This window comes from Macaca mulatta, chromosome 3, assembly GCF_049350105.2.
Source record: "Macaca mulatta isolate MMU2019108-1 chromosome 3, T2T-MMU8v2.0, whole genome shotgun sequence".
Lineage (NCBI taxonomy): Eukaryota > Metazoa > Chordata > Mammalia > Primates > Cercopithecidae > Macaca > Macaca mulatta.
Genome location: NC_133408.1, coordinates 4407757 through 4425566, shown reverse-complemented (window position 1 = coordinate 4425566; position 17810 = coordinate 4407757). Strand labels below are relative to the sequence as shown.

Here is a 17810-nt window from a genome sequence, read left to right as displayed (position 1 = left end):
GGGGCTTGTTTCTCCACCAACACGGGGAACAGGGAGACTGAGATGGGGAGAGCGCAGCGTTTATGGGCACCAAGACACCTTTCATGACAGATGACAGACACATCTGGGAAATGGTTTTCTTTTCTTTTCTTTTTTTTTTTTTTTGAGATGGAGTTTTTGCTCTGTTGCCCAGGCTGGAGTGCAGTGGCACGATCTCGGCTCACTGCAACCTCCACCTCCCAGGTTCAAGCAATTCTCCTGCCTCAGCCTCGTGAGTAGCTGGGATTACAGGCATGCACCACCACGCCCGGCTAATTTTGTGTGTGTGTATTTTAGTAGAGATGGGGTTTCACCATGTTGGCCAGGCTGGTCTCGAACTCCTGACCTCAGGTGATCTGCCCGCCTCAACCTCCCAAAGTGCTGGGATTATAGGCATGAGCCACCGCGCCTGGCTAGGAAATGGCTTTTCAATCAAGACTTGCTTCCAGTCTCTAGTTTGGGGCTCAGCTATCCCACACACTGAGGGCTGGTTTCCTTCCACTTTCCCTGTCACCACCTGCAAAGTGACATGACACAGGGAATGCACAAGTAAAAACCTCATATGTCCCTGCCTGGGTTTTAGAAGCGGTGTGTGCTCTCCGAGTCCCCAGATGTCCAGATCAACTGTGGTCCCTACAGCCTCTGCTGCCTGTGTGGCTGGTCAGTGGCATTGCCAGCCCCCAAGCAGGTGGGCAGAGGGGCACGGGGTGGGAGGAAGGTGAGTGGGGTCGATCCTGGACAGCCTCAGGCTCCAGAGCCCCTCCCCAGCTGTTCCAGGGTGCTCGCAGCACCCAGTCCTGGCCATGGGCCCTGTCAGTGCAGAGCCGCTGCCCCAGGGGCCCTGATGGGCTTGATTAGAAACAGGAAGTCCCATGAGAGCTTCAGCCTTGTTCTAGAAACACATTCTGGAAGGCAGCTCAAAGCTCTGCCCCGTGGCCTCCTGCCCTCACCTGAGCAGGCGACCACACTGGGCAGGTGAGGACCCAGGCAGACAGATAACACCTGAGGCTCGTGGCTGCAGCAGTGACACTCCTCAGAACTGCTGTCTTACACATGCAGGCTGGTGGCTGACAGAGGGTGCGCCCCCAGCCATCCCCGGTGCCCCCATCCATCTCTGCCATCCCTGTACCCCCGTGCCTGCCACCCACTCACCACACAGCAGCCCCTCTTGCGCGATGAGCATGCGGGCAAAGGTGAACGCCTCCTCGTCGTTACTCTTGAACCATTTGTCCACCACCTGAGCAGGACCCCCCACAGCCCGTCAGTGTGGGAGCCGCTTCCACGTGGCCAAGGGGGTGAACAGCCTTGTGGTGGAGCCCGTGTCTAGGCAGCAGGACCCCAGAGGTCATGCCCCAGCCTCTCCCCCTGGGATCGGCACGTCTACAGACCTTCCAGTTCTAACACGTTTTGCAGACAGTAAAACTGCCCGCCAGCCCCACTGAGCATCCGTGTGACCTGCAGGGGCCCTTTGGTCTCCGCTCTCACTCAGGCCAAATCCACCTTTTTGCCTCTTAACAGAGTTTTCTGGGGCCTTAATTTTCCCACGTTTTCCCTGCTCCCTGCCTGTGCCACCCGGGCTGCATCCCTTGGTGAGGTCAGGCCACATGTGCAGACATCGTCCCCCAGTCTACTTTGTCTCGACCTGCGAGATCAGCTTCTCACCATGCGTGCCGGGGCTTGCCCTTCTGTTCCCCTCAGCGGAGGAGCCGGTTGGGGCCCAGGGTCAGCCAGGCTCTCCAGTGTGAGGGTGAGTCACAGGCTGCACTGCGGCCAGGCTCAGGACTCGACCTACCGTCCTGTCCAGCACCGTGGGGATGAAGTCATAGCCGATCCCTTCCACCTCGTAGGTTGTCTGCTCTGTCTGGTTCAGCTCCTCTGGCTCCGCGAGGATGGACCCTTCGGGATCCACCCCGATGATCTGCAGAGCGCGTGGCTTCAGGGCTCAGGGCCAGCAAAAGCCCCCGCTGGACATGCCTGACTATTCTATCATCGGAGTGGCCAATACCGCCGTGAACAAGCGCCTGTTAACACTCTGCCCATGGGTGGTGGCCGGTTCCCGGCCTCCCAGGCAGGACGAGAAACCCAGGAACCCAGGCCCCACGTATTAAAGCGATAATGACCTCGTCTGGACTAAACGTTCAGTGCAGGGCGCTCAGAAGTGAAAGCGGGTGTCTGGGAGGAACTGACCTCCCCGGGGGCTTCTCGGAGCAGGGCCCCCAGGACAGCCCAGACAGACCACCCTGCGGCAAAGCACCAGAGCCTTCGGGGACAAAGGGCATTGCTGGGCAGTGATATCTTTTTCAAGGGCAAGCAACAGGGAGATAACACTCTTGTCTCATCAGTGGGACCTTTCTAGGCACCCCTCCTCAGACCTGCTCTTAACCCTGAGTCCAGGAACCCTCCCCCAGCTCCCTCAAACCCCAGGCGAGGGGCAGACTCAGGACCAGAGGACTTAGAGCTCCTGGCTGATTCTCAGAGCCCTTAGATGGAACTCCAACCCCCCACTCAGCGCAGGAAGTCCCTCCAAGACACTGGCCAGTGAGCGAGCACCCAGCCCCAGCTCCTTCGGGTCACGAGCTGCTGGTCCCTTATCTGTCAAGCACCGTCTTTCCAAACACCTCCCAAGCAGTGTAGAAATACCGCGGAAGACAGTGGGCTGAGCAGATGGTGAGGAATGAGAGCTTTCAGTTCAGAAGTCGGGGCCACTCCACGCTGCCCCTCCCGGGCCCGGTCACACCACTCACCCTGCATCCAGGACACTTCTCCTTCAGCTTCCTGGCAATGCCCGTGATGGTGCCACCCGTGCCCACTGAAGCCACCAGCATGTCCAGCTTCCCTGGCGGATGGATAACATTCTCAGGTCCTCACCTGGCCAGCCCATCACTCATAGTAATAATCATTGAAAACACACACAGCCCAAACCACGGCGGGTGACCAAAAAGCTCAAAAGAAAGACTTCTTCTCCAGTTGGAGCAGCCCTCATTGCTGCCCTTGGTCTGTGAAAGCCTCAGAAACAGGTAGCCTGGGGCACCCCAGCCCAGTCTTTGCTCAATGACACTCGGCCCCTAAAACCCCCATTTGGCTAGATGCAGAAAGACAGGGCCCTGTCCGGGGGTGTAGGCGCTGAGGGCGGGCAGAGGGAGGCTGCGAATTAATCACCTCCATGGGCTGTTGGATGTTTGCATGGTGTGAGTGAGTTAACTGAATTGGCACAGGAAATGGAATCAGTCGTTCAGGCTTCAGCTCAGAAACTCGCTGGGCACTCACACTGCTGGCGGCCAGCACAGGCATCTGGCAGACAAGCCACGGCAGGGAAAGACTCAGTGAGGGGGAGCCGCTCGGGCACCCATGCTGAGACAGGACTGCTTTTGCCAAACCAGAGAGTTCTCACACATAAAGCCCAAACAAGCAAATGCCTGGACCGTACAGCCTGGCTCCTGGGCATGGACTGAGGGTGTGCTCCAGCCCATGCCAACACCGGATTCCCAACAGGAAGCCAGGGCGCCAACCTCCTGGCAACTTCTCTCTAAAGGAATCTCTTGGGAAAACATCAGTACCAACCCCCACAGGCCTTGGCACCGAGTCCCTGGAAAAGGGCCCAAGGAGCCGGCCTCATGCCTGTAACAGAGTGAACTCATCGCAGATGTCACCAGCCCTGTTCTGCAGAGGAATCTGATGCCGAGTCAGGGCATGATCCCAGCTGAAGTCCCAGCTGTGAGCCCAGCACCAGCCTGGGCCCTGAACAGACTCACTCCCTACATTCTCTGTGGGAGGAGCCCCTGCAGACCTGCAGAGATTGTTACAGGTAAGGCACAGGCAGAGGCCAAGAGGGCACAAGGGAGGGAGGAAACTGTTCTAGAGAAATGCTCTAGATAGCATTTCACAGAGGGAACATTTGAGCTGGGTTTTGAAGGGTGAATAGGAGTTCACCAAGGAGAGGGCAAGAGATTTGTACACTCCCAGGCAGCCAGGGATAAATGCAATCAAGATGGACAGAGGGACGCACCGTCACACTGCCGCAGGATCTCATCAGCGGTGGTGTCGTAGTGAGCCAGGGGGTTGCTGGCGTTGCGGTACTGCATAGAAAGAGAGCAGAGCCCGTGAGCTGACCCCTGACACCTCAGTCACCCCCACATCCCTGATCGAGACCCTCCTAGGGAATGCCCGTCTCCAGGCCCCAGGCGCCTCACCTGGTCTAGGATGTGAGAATTGGGGATTTCATTCTTCAGCCGCCAGGCCACGCCCACGTGTGACTCTGGGGAGTCAAACCTGGCATTGGTGGGCGTCCTCACAATCTCGGCCCCCAGGGCCCGCAGCACATCCACCTGCAGGAGGGAAGGCGGTGGCCTGCACCTTTTGCCTGGCCCAGGCACCCTCATCCCCTGCCCTATGACCCCGCCCCTGGCTGTGCCCACACACCTTCTCCGAGCTCATCTTCTCCGGCATCACGATGATGCAGCGATAGCCCCTTACAGCTGCAGTCAGGGCCAGCCCAATCCCTGAAGGCACAGAGAGGATGAGAGGGGCCCGGTGCCCCTCCAAGTCCCGCCCCACCCCTGCCTGGGACATAGGGGCACACCCTGATGCCGGCTCCCCTAGGGCCCAGGGAAGAGGGTTCTGTGGGATTCCAAAATTGCCCAACATAGCTGCTTCTGCCTTCAAGTGCAGGGGAAGAGAGGCTGCCAGAGGCGGGAATAAAAGGTACACGCCAAGGAGGAGGAGGGAGCAGTGCAGGACGGGAGATCTGGTTCTTCCAGGCCCAGCTGGGTACATGGGCACAGGAACAGCAGACTCTGGGTGCTCGTCCATGTGCCAGGCACTGCCAGGTGCCATCGCCCCAACAGCATCGGCACTGGCCCCAACCGCTGGTCAGAGGTAGCTGGGCTGGGACACACGCCAGCAGCGGGCGCGAGATGCCAGGGAGCAGGCGACCGGGTGGGCCAGCACATGCAGCTGTAGCTCAGCCATCCCCCCCAGGTTCCGGCAGGCTCAGCATGGGTAGGGGACAGCCAGCCTGGCCACCCCTACTGGGCCGGGCACCCACCGGTGTTCCCAGATGTCGGCTCGATAATCGTGTCCCCGGGCTTCAGCGTCCCGGCGCGCTCAGCATCCTCAATCATCCGCAGGCTGATGCGGTCCTTCACGCTCCCGCCCGCGTTGAAGAATTCACACTTGGCCACTGGGAGGCAGAGATGAATCACAGAGGAGAAGATTCCCTGACCGCCCCCCAGTGATTCCTGCTCACCCCCCATTACCTGATACACCCCAGGATGGGGGATGGGCTTGGGGGCCTGTGGGTTCTGAAAAATTGCCACCTCTCCACTCACCTCCCCTACACCTGCACCTGGGCGCTCGCCCATCAGAGCTTCTCCCCCTGCAGCCCATCCTACCAGCCCTGCGGGGCACAGAGCAACTCTGTGGGAACCAGAGAGGCATAAGCAGCCCTCACAGAGGGGCACCACAGAAAACCCCATCCCCCCACCCACAAGCTGGGCGTGTGGCAGGCGGGCGCCTGGATTTGGGTCCCCTACGCCCATGCCCAGCCATACCCAGCAGCCCCTGCCAAAGCAGCTTGATGTCCTGAAGCCACGGCACTGGCCACATCCCAGCCCCATCGGATGGGGACTTGCAAACTCTCCCTACAGCCTCCCATTGTCCTCCTTCCCCTGTGGGGCGTCACCTGCCCTGGAAAGGGTTCCCTGCGCGGTCCCCGCACAAGACCAAGGCCTTCACTTGCACGTCGTTCCTTCTTTTTTTTTTTTTTTGAGACGGAGTCTTGCTCTATTGCCCAGGCTGGAGTGCAGTGGTGCGATCTTGGCTCACTGCAAGCTCCGCCTCCCGGGTTCACGCCATTCTCCTGCCTCAGCCTCCCCAGTAGCTGGGACTACAGGCGCCACCACCACGCCCGGCTAATTTGTTTTGTATTTTTAGTAGAGACGGGGTTTCACCGTATTAGCCAGGATGGTCTTGATCTGCTGACCTCGTGATCCGCCCGCCTCAGCCCCTCAAAGTGCTGGGATTACAGGCATGAGCCACCGTGCCCAGTCTGCACTTCTTTTCTTATTGCAGGTCCTCCCTTCCTCTCCAGCTCTTAAAAATATTTAGTTTTTAAGAGAGAGAGAGAGAGAGAGAGAGAGAGAGAGAGAGAGAGAGAGACTGGGCTACATGAAATGTGATTTGAGGGACCTGGGACCAGTCCGCAACACCTCAAAACTTCTGAAAGCCACCACCAGACAAGTGTTGCCCCTAGAGCCAGGCCGAGGTGCTGTGTGGTGGGGAGGACTCCCGGGGTCTGGCCCGCCGCAGGTCTGCATTTCCGGACCCCTCTGGGTCCCATACTGTGAAGCCCTCAGTGAGATCTTTCTCACCAGTGCCTGGGGGCCAGCTCCGAAGCAGAAATCAGAGCTGGGTGGCCTCAGGCAAGCCACGTGACCGACCTGACCCTCGGTGTGTCTGTCTGTAAAACAGGCGTTCCCAAACCTACTTCGAGGGCAACTGCCAAGTTTAGATGCCGTCCTGTACGTAGCACTGCGGGCAGCCATGCTTGCTGCATCCAAGGGTCCTTACTGTCTGACAAATGAGCACAGGGCCGGCCCTGCTGCCTTGGGGGTCTCTGTAAAAGGGGCTGCTCTGATGCAGCTCTGAGAATTCCTTCCCTAGAGGGGCAGAGGAGGGCCAGGCTCCCAGCAGGCCCCTCCTGTGAATCTGCCATCAGTTCCCAATGCACCGACCCCTGACTTCCTTCCCCCAGCGCCTGCCCCAGCTCTCACAGGTCCCCCGGCTGTGACATGACAGCATTTCAGGATGAAAAAGTCCCAAGCCATGTTACTGGTTCCCTCTCCTTCCCACTCAAACCGCACCCCCTCCATCTGGCCCTGTCTCAGGGTTCTCCACAGCACCTGTGCTGCCGCCCTGCGAACTCCCTTGGCCTCGGTCACCTGAAATATGAAATTCCGTCCCCGCCTTGTCCCCAAGGCCTCTGCACCCACAGCTTTCTCCGTGACGATGCTGAGGTCTACCAGGGCCCTGAGGTCCTGGTGAAGAGCGACCCTTACGAATTTCTTCCACTCTCTTGAGCCTGGAAACTGCGTCCTACAAAGAACTGCCCCTCCCTGGAGGGCTCACACCGGACCTCAGGTGACCCCCGTGTACCCAGGACGGGGCCAGCCACAGACCCTCCAAATTTCCATTCTCTGTCTCATAAATGATGAGCTGAACTGTCTGTCCCCACGAAGCTGGCAAGACAGAGGCAACCGCTCCCTGGGCAGTGGGTGGCTCACAGCTCGTGCTAGGACCCATCCGCGTCTCTCTAGGAGGCAGGACGCAGAACCTCCCCACCTGCTTGCTTCTGCCTTTGACCCTCACCCCGCTCTTCACACCCTCGCTCCTTCCACTCCAGCCTCAGTTCAAAGGTCACCTATTCGTTCCCTGGTCCATCAGCGGGGAAGCCACTTTGGTCACCGTCTGACACAACGCCCTGTTGTGTATTTTTCCCAAACTTAAACTGATATGACCTCGGCCACTCATTAACCAGCGTGTTTTCTGATCCCGGGGCCTTGCCTAAGGGACCCATCCCAGGACCCCCCAGGCCCACGGAACCCAGCGTGGATGGAGGAAGCCCCTCTCAAAAGCCAGGGCACTCACGGAGCTCACACTTCAGGCCGAACTTCTTCCCAATCTTGTTGATTCTGATCATAGGGGTGTCCCCAATTTTCTTCAGAATATCTGGCAAGATTTTTGGAGATTTTTCCCTGAAACAGAGGAGTCCACATTTATTCAGGAAAAGAACAAAACAGTCCCAGCCCTGGCAGCCCAAGGCCATTGTCTGACACAAATCAACAATCAAAGAACTGGCTTTATCTGGATGGTTGTTACACAAATCTACACAGATACCCCTAACACACCACACACACACACCACACACACACCACACACACATGCCTGAAACACACATATACCACACACACACGCCTGAAACACACACACACCACACACACGCCTGAAACACACACACACACCACACACATATACCACACACACACACATACACCACACACACACGCCTGAAACACACACACCACACACACGCCTGAAACACATAAACCTGAAACACACACACACCACACATGCCTGAAACACACACACATGCCTGAAACACACCCCACACACATGCCTGAAACACACACACCACACACACATGCCTGAAACACACACACCACACACACGTGCCTGAAACACACATACCACACACACATGCCTGAAACACACACACACCACACACACGCCTGAAATACACACACACCTGAAACACACACACACTACACACACATGCCTGAAACACACATACACCACACACACACGCCTGAAACACATAAACCTGAAACACACACACACACCACACATGCCTGAAACACACACACACACCACACATACGCCTGAAACACACACACACGCCTGAAACACACCCCACACACATGCCTGAAACACACCACACACACACGCCTGAAACACACACACCACACACACGTGCCTGAAACACACACACACTACACACACGTGCCTGAAACACACACACCATACACACGCCTGAAACACACACTACACATATGCCTGAAACACACACACACCACACACACATGCCTGAAACACACACACCATACACACGCCTGAAACACACACTACACATATGCCTGAAACACACACACACCACACACACATGCCTGAAACACACACACCACACACACGCGCCTGAAACACACACATCACACACACGCGCCTGAAACACACACACACCACACACATATGCCTGAAACACACACACCACACACACACGCCTGAAACACACACACCATACACATGCCTGAAACACACACTACACATATGCCTGAAACACACACACACCACACACACATGCCTGAAACACACACACCACACACACGCGCCTGAAACACACACACCACACACACGCGCCTGAAACACACACACCACACACACGCGCCTGAAACACACACACACCACACACACATGCCTGAAACACACACACCACACACACATGCCTGAAAAACACACACACATGCTTAGACCTAAAAACCTATAAAAAGCAAATAATGCCTGTAGTTTATTTGTACCAATGTCAGTTTCCCAGGTTTGAAAATGAACCTACAGTCGTGGCAGACGTTGTTAGTGGGAAGCTGGGAGAAGGGTACAAAGGACCTATTATTTTGGCAACTTCTTGCGAGTCGTAAGTTATTTCCAAATAAAAAAGTTAAAATAAGCAAGTACTGACTCCAAAACAAAGATTTAGGTCTATCTTTTCAGAAAGGCTTTACTGGGGAATTTCATTTCCTTTCATCTCTCAGCTTCTGACCACAGGAGACAAAAAAGTGAAGTGCTGACCTCAGGGCAGAGACTCCTTAGACCAGGGACAACGGCTGCAAAGCGCAGGCAGGATGCCTAGCCCTGCACAGAAAATGTCAGGCACGTGGCGGACACAGAGCCCGGGCCGAGGCGCTGTCAGCTGGGCTTGTGATGCTCTGCCCTGCAGCATCTGGCTGTGCAAACCCTCAAACCCTGGTCCAGGTGGTTTCCTAAACGGCCCTCATGCCCCTGCCATCCTCCCCCAGGGAGAGGCCGATGACACCCCCTTTCTATCTGTGCCAAGCACAAGCTAACCACGAACTCATCTGGGAACACGCATGGTTCACAGCGGTGTCCAGACCTGCAACCCCTCCCTGCCCGTGCAGTTCCAGTGACACCCCGTGGCTCTGACCCTGAGCCTCCTCCTCAGCACAGGCACCTGCGAAACAGCCAGGCTCCTTGGGCCCTGCCCCCCCGGAAGCGATCCTCAGACCTGGGGTGCACCCAGCTCCCGGAGGTCCTGTGGCATGGAGGGAGTGCCACATTTGCAGGGAGAGCCGCCCTGAAGGCCCAAACAGGCGCCAAGAGGAGTCCAATCGCGCCCTTCCCAGGGAGCAGAGGGCAGTCCTGCCAGGTGCCCAAACTGTACAGGGACCAGGGAGCCTCCCCCGGAAGCAGTTCTTGGCGGAAGGGAACCAGGCTTGGCAGGGTGCAGAGAGCCAGGGCCAGGTGGAAAGTCAAGTCCCCGGGTGACAGCGCTGGGGGTTAGTTCAGTAGCTCAGTTCAGGCATCCGGCCAGCCAGGCAGGAAGAGGCCCGCCTCCCTGCAGCAGGTGTGTTGACTTAGCACTGGGCCTCCGTGGCTGTGAAGTTACCTGAGAAGTTTCTAGAGGTGGTCAGGGCCAGGCCCAGAGCACTTAGGAAGATAAAAGATCCGACTTGCAGGGATAGCTCTGGAGCCCCTTATCTCAAGGACTCCCACTTCCACAGCCCAAGAGGCTCCTGGGAGGACACCCCACACTGTCCTAGAATGAAGCCCCAGCGCCTCACCCACCTCTGCAGCACCTCCCTGCAACCCTGCTATTCTCGGGGGCCTCTGACTGGAGACAAGCAGCGCAGGCTCTGCATCTCAGGATGGGGGTGTCTTCGGAGGATGAATGAGGCCTGTGTGAGGTGCAGGTGCAACACCATTTTACAACCTGGAGGGCATCGTCTCCATCTCACGCCCTAGAGTTAAGAGCTCACGGAGCCCTCAGGGATCCGGCCTGTCTTCCCTGCCCACCCTACCCCCAGCAGCCACTCCCGACCTCACCGGGCCTCTCACCCACTGCTCTCTCAGGTTTGTTTTGGGGGCAAGAGCCCATCCTCCTGGCTGCCCACCCATCTGCTTGGCCTCCTGAGCTCCCAGCACTGAGTGTGTTCAACTCTCAGACCTTCTGGGTTTGTCAGTTGTCACTTCTTCTATTGCTGCACTGAGAGTGGCTCCACCCAGCCACCCCACCCGTTCTGAACTGTAGCTCAACAACCATAAATGCAGGTAGTGGTGTACACAAAATAGGAATCATAATCCCTGCACTTCGGGAGGCTGAGGCAGGCAGATCACCGGAGGTCAGGAGTTCAAGACCAGCCTGGACAACATGGTGAAATCCCATCTCTACTAAAAATACAAAAACCCGCTGGGCGTGCTGGCACGTGCCTGTAATCCCAGCTACTAGGGAGGCTGAGGTAGGAGAATTCTTGAATCCGGGAGGCAGAAGTTGCAGTGAGCTGAGATTGTGTGACTAGCACTCCAGCCTGGCGACAGCGAGACTCTGTCTCCAAAAAAACAAAACAAAACAAAACAAAACAAAAAAAGGAATCAAACATCTAAGAAGCACATTCTTTGATCTATCTGTTCTCCTCCAAGGAGATTACACTAAGGAAATAAATATAATCCTAAGGCTTAGTGAGCTTGATTTCAGTTTCGTGCTGGGGTAGGGATTTTTGTTTATTTGTCTTTTCTGCTGATAGAGCTTCTGCACCTTGAGCAGGGCACAAATGCACAAGGCGCTCAGGAAAGACTCGTTGGCTAAATGAATGTGTAGTATTTTCTACTGCAGTTATTTAAAATGAGATAACTGCAAACGTTTATCTACCCAGTAGAGGGCTTACAAAATGACGGCTTCTTCACCAAACAGTCTGTGCCACCAGAAAAACAGCCCACTATGGAAAAATGTTTAATGCCTAGGGGAAGTCTCCATGATGTAGAGTTAACAGAAAAGTGCAGGCTGGGCCGGGCGCGGCGGCTCACGCCTGTAATCCCAGCACTTGTGGGAGGCCAAGGCAGGTGGTCACTTGAACCCAGGAGTTCAAGACCAGCCCGGTCAACATGGTGAAACCCTGTCTCTCCTAAAAATACAAAAATTAGCTGGGCGTGACAGTGGGCGCCCGTAGTCCCAGCTACTTGGGGGGCTGAGGTGGGAGGATCCCTTAATCGGGGGAGATTGAGGCTGCAGCAAGCCATGATTGCACCACTGCATTCCAGCTTGTGTCTCAAAAAAATAAAATAAAATAAAAGAGAGTGCAGGCAGGATCCTGGTCACTCACCTCCAGCGAACGCAGGTGCACAGCCACAGACAGGGGAAAGCATGTGACCTGGGGACATTTATTTATTTATTTTTTCCGGAAATACCTTGTGAGCATCCACTGTCTTGCCAGGCGCTGGCCTAGGTGCTGCGGCTGCAGCATAAGGAGGCCTTGGCCTCAGAGCCTCATCTACACGGCATGCCCCCACCCCCAGCTCCTCAACCCAGAGTGACTACAGGGGGGCCACACCTCATGTCCTCCTGGCTGTGTGGTATCCAGGTAACAAACTCCTGCCCTGCAGGTTATGGATCAACCCTCTTGTGATCAAAAGCAGGACTTACGGGACAGTGTGGTGATGCGGGGACTCAGAGGCAGGCCGGCCCAGCTGCCAGGTGCACCTGCTCGGGGCATCGGGCCTGATCCACAGGGGCTCCTTGGCTTCCTTATCCCCTGGGAGCCCCTTCTCCAGGCTCCCCTGTGCCGAATGTGGCCCTGAGAGGTGGGGGCAGCCTGTGGGCCCCACTTCTGCCTGGGGGGTCTCAGAAGGCATGCTGGGACCTGGCAAAGCAAGGAGAGAGGCGTCAGTTCAGGCTCAGATGCTGTGGGGTCCAGTGAACCCTGCTGACCCTGTCCCCTTCGGGCGGGGTGCTCTGCTCCCTCAGAGAAGCCCAGGAAGAATTACACAAAAACACAGGCACCAGCCCTGTGGGCAGCCGTTTGGCCATGTCTCCTCCATAGGCATATACAAAAAAAAAAAAAAAGGAAACAGACAGTTGCTTGGGCCGGGTGCAGTGGCTCACGCCTCTCATCCCAGCACTTTGGGAGGCTGAGGTAGGAAGACAATTGAGTCCAGGAGGTTAAGACCAGCCTGGGCTCCAGCCCTGTTTCTATTTAAAAAATAAAACAACAACAACAAAACAGATGCTTGCACACCCATGCTCACTGCTGCACCATTCACAAGTCAAAAAGTGGAGGCAGGCAGCCCATGTGTCTGCGGATGGATGGACGCACACGATAGGCTCATACACACACTAGAATATTTACTCAGCCATAAGAGAAACGAATTCTGGCACGTTACAACACGGATGAACCCTCAGGACATGATGCCAAGTGAAACAAGCCAGAGACAAAAGGACAAATGCTGTGTGATTCCACTTCCACAATGAGGCACCTGGGACTCTCGAACGCCCCTCTCTGTCTGGCAAATTCATAGAGAGAGAAAGTAGAACAGAGGCTGCCAGGGGCTGGGGTGAGTGGCGAAGGGAGGGTGATTGTTTGATGGGTGCAGAGGTTGTGTTGGGGATGATGAAAATGTTCTAGGTGGAGATAGTGACAGTGGTTGCATCACATTTACAAATGGTTACAGTGATCAGTGTCACGTGTATTTTACCCAGGATTAAAAAAACACACAAGCACCTTGAAATAGATAAGACAAAAAAAAAAAAAAAAAAAAGGAGAGAGAAAAAAGAAAGACCAGGGCACCCAGGCGAGGCCCCATCTGCTGCCCTTCCTCTGGGGGGACAAAGAACGCATGACCACCCCCCACCTCACCCTCTACACAGGGCCCAGGACTGGACTCAGTCCCTTTCACCCTGCTTTGATTCTCCACATTCAACAGGACACTAAGTCCACAGCCGTCACTCACCGGACAGATGGTACTGACAGTTCGGCACCGTTCAGACTCTGTAAGGAGAGGTGACAGCAAACTGTGTTGTGGGATCCTGGAATAGAAAAGGGGTGTGAGGGGAAAACTGTAAATCTGACTCAAGCATGGACTTTGGTTGATGTTAACAAAGGTTATGTGATCGTGGAATTGGCTCATTAATTGTAACAAATAGGCCGTGCGCGGTGGCTCACACCTGTAATCCCAGCACTTTGGGAGGCCAAGGTGGGTGGATCACGAGGTCAAGAGTTTGAGACCATCCTGGCTAACATGGTGAAACACCGTTTCTACTAAAAATACAAAAATTAGCCAAGTGTGGTGGTGCGTGCCTGTAGTCCCAGCTACTCGGGAAGCTGAGGCAGGAGAATTGGTTGAACCCGGGAGGTGGAGGTTGCAGTGAGCCGAGATCATGCCACTGCACTCCAGCCTGGCAACAGAGCCAGACTCTGTCAAAAAAAAAAAAAAAAAAAAAAAAAAGTAACAAATATACGACATCAGTTTAAGATCTTAACAGGAGAAACTGTGGGAACTTTACTATCTATCTTCTCAATTTTTCTGTAAATCTAAAACTGCTCTTTTTAAAATTTTCGAGATGGAGTCTCACTCTTGTTGCCCAGGCTGGAGTGCAGTGGTGTGATCTCAGCTCACTGCAAGCTCCACCTCCTGGGTTCAAGCAATTCTCCTGCCTCAGCCTCCAGAGTAGCTGGGATTACAGGCGCGTGCCACCACACCCAGCAGATTTTTGTATTTTTAGTAGAGAGGAGATTTCACCATGTTGGCCAGGCTGGTCTTGAACACCTGACCTCAGGTGATTTGCTGGCCTCGGCCTCTCAATTGCTGGGATTATAGGAGTGAGCCACCCCGACCAGCCTAAAACTGTTCTTTTTAAAAAAGCCTATTAAAAAAGAAAAAGTTGGCCGGGCGCGGTGGCTCAAGCCTGTAATCCCAGCACTTTGGGAGGCCGAGATGGGCGGATCACGAGGTCAGGAGATCGAGACCATCCTGGCTAACACGGTGAAACCCCGTCTCTACTAAAAAAATACGAAAAACTAGCCAGGCGAGATGGCGGGCGCCTGTAGTCCCAGCTACTCGGGAGGCTGAGGCAGGAGAATGGCATAAACCCGGGAGGTGGAGATTGCAGTGAGCTGAGATCCGGCCACTGCACTCCAGCCTGGGCGACAGAGTGAGACTCCGTCTCAAAAGAAAAAAAAAAAAAAAGTTGCTGAAGCCGGCTGCATTTGGAAGCCCTTGGATTATGCGGCTCAGGTGGTCTCTGCGCACAGGCCTTACCCAGGCCTCAGCTTGGCCTCCTGGACTTCCTGGCCTCCCCTCCACCTTTGCAATTCACCAGGCCGGTGGCCAAAGCGGCTTCAAACAACCCTGGAGGGTGGTGCTGTCAAGGTCATGGGACCACGGACTTGTCTGAAAATCCGAAGGCATTGGATCTTCTCTTCCCCAGAAAAGTGCACCCCGCTTTCAGAGGTTCGTGTCCCTCCTGAAGTCACCCAAGCGTGCCCCTGCTTTTCTTTCTTTCTTTATTTTTTTTTTTGAGACGGAGTCTCGCTCTGTCACCCAGGCTGGAGTGCAGTGGCCGGATCTCAGCTCACTGCAAGCTCCGCCTCCCGGGTTCACGCCATTCTCCTGCCTCAGCCTCCCGAGTAGCTGGGACTACAGGCGCCCGCCACCTCGCCCGGCTAGTTTTTTGTATTTTTAGTAGAGACGGGGTTTCACCGTGTTATCCAGGACGGTCTCGATCTCCTGACCTCGTGATCCGTGCCCCTGCTTTTCTTTCTACCCCGACCTTGTAAGAAGCCGCCGCCGAGAGCGGAGCAGCACCTTCCTCCGCGGGTCGCGGGAGTCACCTGCGGGAAGGGACTCTCCGTCTGGCACAGGCCCTGTCTGGCCTGGGGCGCGCACGCTCCGCCGCGGAATCCTCCAGAAAGCCTTGGACCCGCGGCCCTGGCAGACGCAGGCGGCCCAGCGCCTTGCTTTTGGCGCCTCGCCTCGCCCTGGAGCACCCTCCCGCAAGGTAAGGGGCTGCCGGGAACGCAGATCGCCAGCCGCCGGGGCTCTGAAGAACCCAGAGGCGCTCGGCGGAAAGCTCTCCAGGAGACCCGCACCCGAACCCAAACCCGCGGGCTCCCCAAGGCGACAGTGTCGGGCGGCCGGTCGCACGTGCGTCCCGGGGAGGGGGTTCACTTGGTGTCGCCCCGGCCGCTCCTTAAACCGCAAGACCCCCTTGGGGTCACGACGCTCCTGGGACACCCCTGCACGCGCGCGCCAGCACTCCCGGAGGGGCCTGGGGAGAGCCACGCGCACGGAGAGCGGGAAACTCCTCTAAGCTTCCCGGGGGTAGATCCAGACCCTACTGACACCCGGAAACCGCCGGCCACTCCGCCCCCGGAAGCGACACTTTGGGACAAAGCTGGGGACAAGCGAGCCCAGAAGATCCTCGGGAAGCCGAGTTTCGCGCTCCGCTCTCACCCCCCCCCCTCCGCCTCCCCCTTGCATCCTCCAGCTCGGCTGTCGTCTCGCCTGGGGCTCAGGGAAGTGAGGTCCCAGGAAATCCTCCATCCCCACAACGCAACCTGGGCAGATCCCCGCGTCCCTCCCCTAGCGGGCACCCACCTCGCGTGCCGCCCGCGCAACGACACCGTTTACCGCCACCCCACACAGTCCGCCGAAAAGGGCGATTTGCAAACAGTCATTTCCCATCCACAATGCAGCGAAAACTCAATGCTGGGCATGAAGCGTGCGTCTCCCCCAGATTCCCAGCCCGCGTCCCCGCTCCACGCTCCGGGACTCGCCGCCAGTGGGGTCCGCTCCGCCGGCGCGGGGGCTGGGGTGGGAGCCCGGGGCCACGTGGACGCCCGAACTCCCAGCTTCTGGGCGGCCAAGACCTCAGGCGTGGGCGCGGGTGCGTCGGGGGTCCTGGGAACCAGATGATGCAACAGAGGGCCGAGGCGCGGAGGGGGAGACCCGGACCCAGTTGGGATCCTCCGTCCAGAGCGGGGAGCTGGTCTCGGTGGGGCCGGATCTCACCTGGACGGATATGTGGGAAAGAGGGGCGAGCTGCTGCCCCGACTGCGGAGAGGTGGAGACGGCGACCCCGGGGTGGCAGCCTCACTGGGACCCACCGCAAGGGGAGCGGGCGGGCTGCGATTGGCGGAGAGGCGGGGGCGGAGGCCGGCGCCCGCCAATGCCTCGTGGCAGAGCACCCGCCCCTCCTCCACCCCACTCAGCCCGGGCCCCTCCCCCAACCCCACCGCAGACTGGGACCCGCCGGCCTGAGACTCCCGCCCTCCCCGGGACTCCGGCTTGCCCCCACCGCAGTTCGCCCGCCCCATTTCCACGCCCTGTTGATTCAACCGCAGACCCGGGTCGCCGCCCCTCCCCCGCCTTCCCCTGCCCCTGCTCCCACCCGCGGACCCCGGGGGCCGTGCGAACGCCCCTACGTGGTGTTCCGATGCTGTTTTACTTGGTTAACTTCTTGCCTTTCGGGAATTTAAGGAACATTTACTAATGAGCTCGAAACATGCGTCCTGATGGGTCGGGGGATTGCGCGTCCTCGAGGACCGACCCCAAGGGCGTGTGTTGCGGACCCGGGAGACCGGGGCGCCGCGCCGGGGAGAGACTCGATGGCCGCTCTCTGTGGCCACCGGACGCCGTGCGCAGCGGGTCCGATCCCCGAGCCGAGGCGCTGAACAGTCGCCTTGCGCGGCTCCGGTGCGGCCCACGGGCAGGGGCAGCCGGGCGCTCGCGGGGACTGGGCCGACGCCGCGCAGGGTGGTAGCAGGGGCGCCCCGCGCCCTTCCCTTCTCCTTCGCCAGGTCCCGGAGGCCGCGGGCGGGGCCGTTTCCCAAACATCGTGTTCTGGACTTTCAGAGGCTGAACCTGATCCCCCCGCCCTATGGCTAAATGGGGGACCCCAGGCCCCCGAGTCTCCCTGGAGTCCTGCAGCGAAAGACACGGACGGTGCCCAGCAGCTCTGGGCGGAGGAAAGCGCTGCGCCTCCGCGGCGTCCCGGGCTCAGTCCAGAGCGATGCTCCGCAGCCTCCTCCGGCCCGCGCGGCTCCGCCGGGGGCTCTGCCGTGTGGGGTTCACAGTGCGGGAGGGAGTGAGACGTGAATTAGAATTAAATGTCCACTGACAGGAACTGACACGAAGAACAATAAAGCGGGCGACGTGGGGAAGGGACGGGGATGGGG

General features: G+C 57.5%; 1 protein-coding gene across 28 annotated transcripts in view; it reads right to left on the bottom strand.

Annotated features, from left to right (window-relative positions):
- The window catches only part of CBS (cystathionine beta-synthase), a 28879-nt gene extending 11613 nt beyond the window's left edge, over positions 1–17266 (bottom strand). For 11 of the 28 annotated variants that reach the window (XR_013414796.1, XR_013414795.1, XR_013414799.1 and 8 more), the window contains exons 1-11: positions 16645–16704; positions 13585–13660; positions 12281–12497; positions 7663–7769; positions 5063–5197; positions 4438–4517; positions 4209–4343; positions 4025–4094; positions 2763–2854; positions 1811–1936; positions 1171–1255 (exon numbers count right to left, since the gene is read on the bottom strand). Coding sequence is in view for 20 of the 28 variants with exons in the window: in XM_077995554.1 (XP_077851680.1) it covers positions 1171–1255; positions 1811–1936; positions 2763–2854; positions 4025–4094; positions 4209–4343; positions 4438–4517; positions 5063–5197; positions 7663–7769; positions 12281–12489 (1039 nt within the window). In the remaining 8 variants the exon portion in view is untranslated. Of the gene's footprint in view, positions 1–1170; positions 1256–1810; positions 1937–2762; positions 2855–4024; positions 4095–4208; positions 4344–4437; positions 4518–5062; positions 5198–5345; positions 5585–7662; positions 7770–9868; positions 10020–10428; positions 10539–12280; positions 12498–13584; positions 13661–13798; positions 14049–15403; positions 15983–16230; positions 16705–17057 lie in introns of those variants that run through there. The other 17 variants (XR_013414797.1, XR_013414802.1, XM_077995558.1 and 14 more) reach the window with 11 other exon arrangements.
- Positions 17267–17810: the final 544 nt, after the last annotated feature.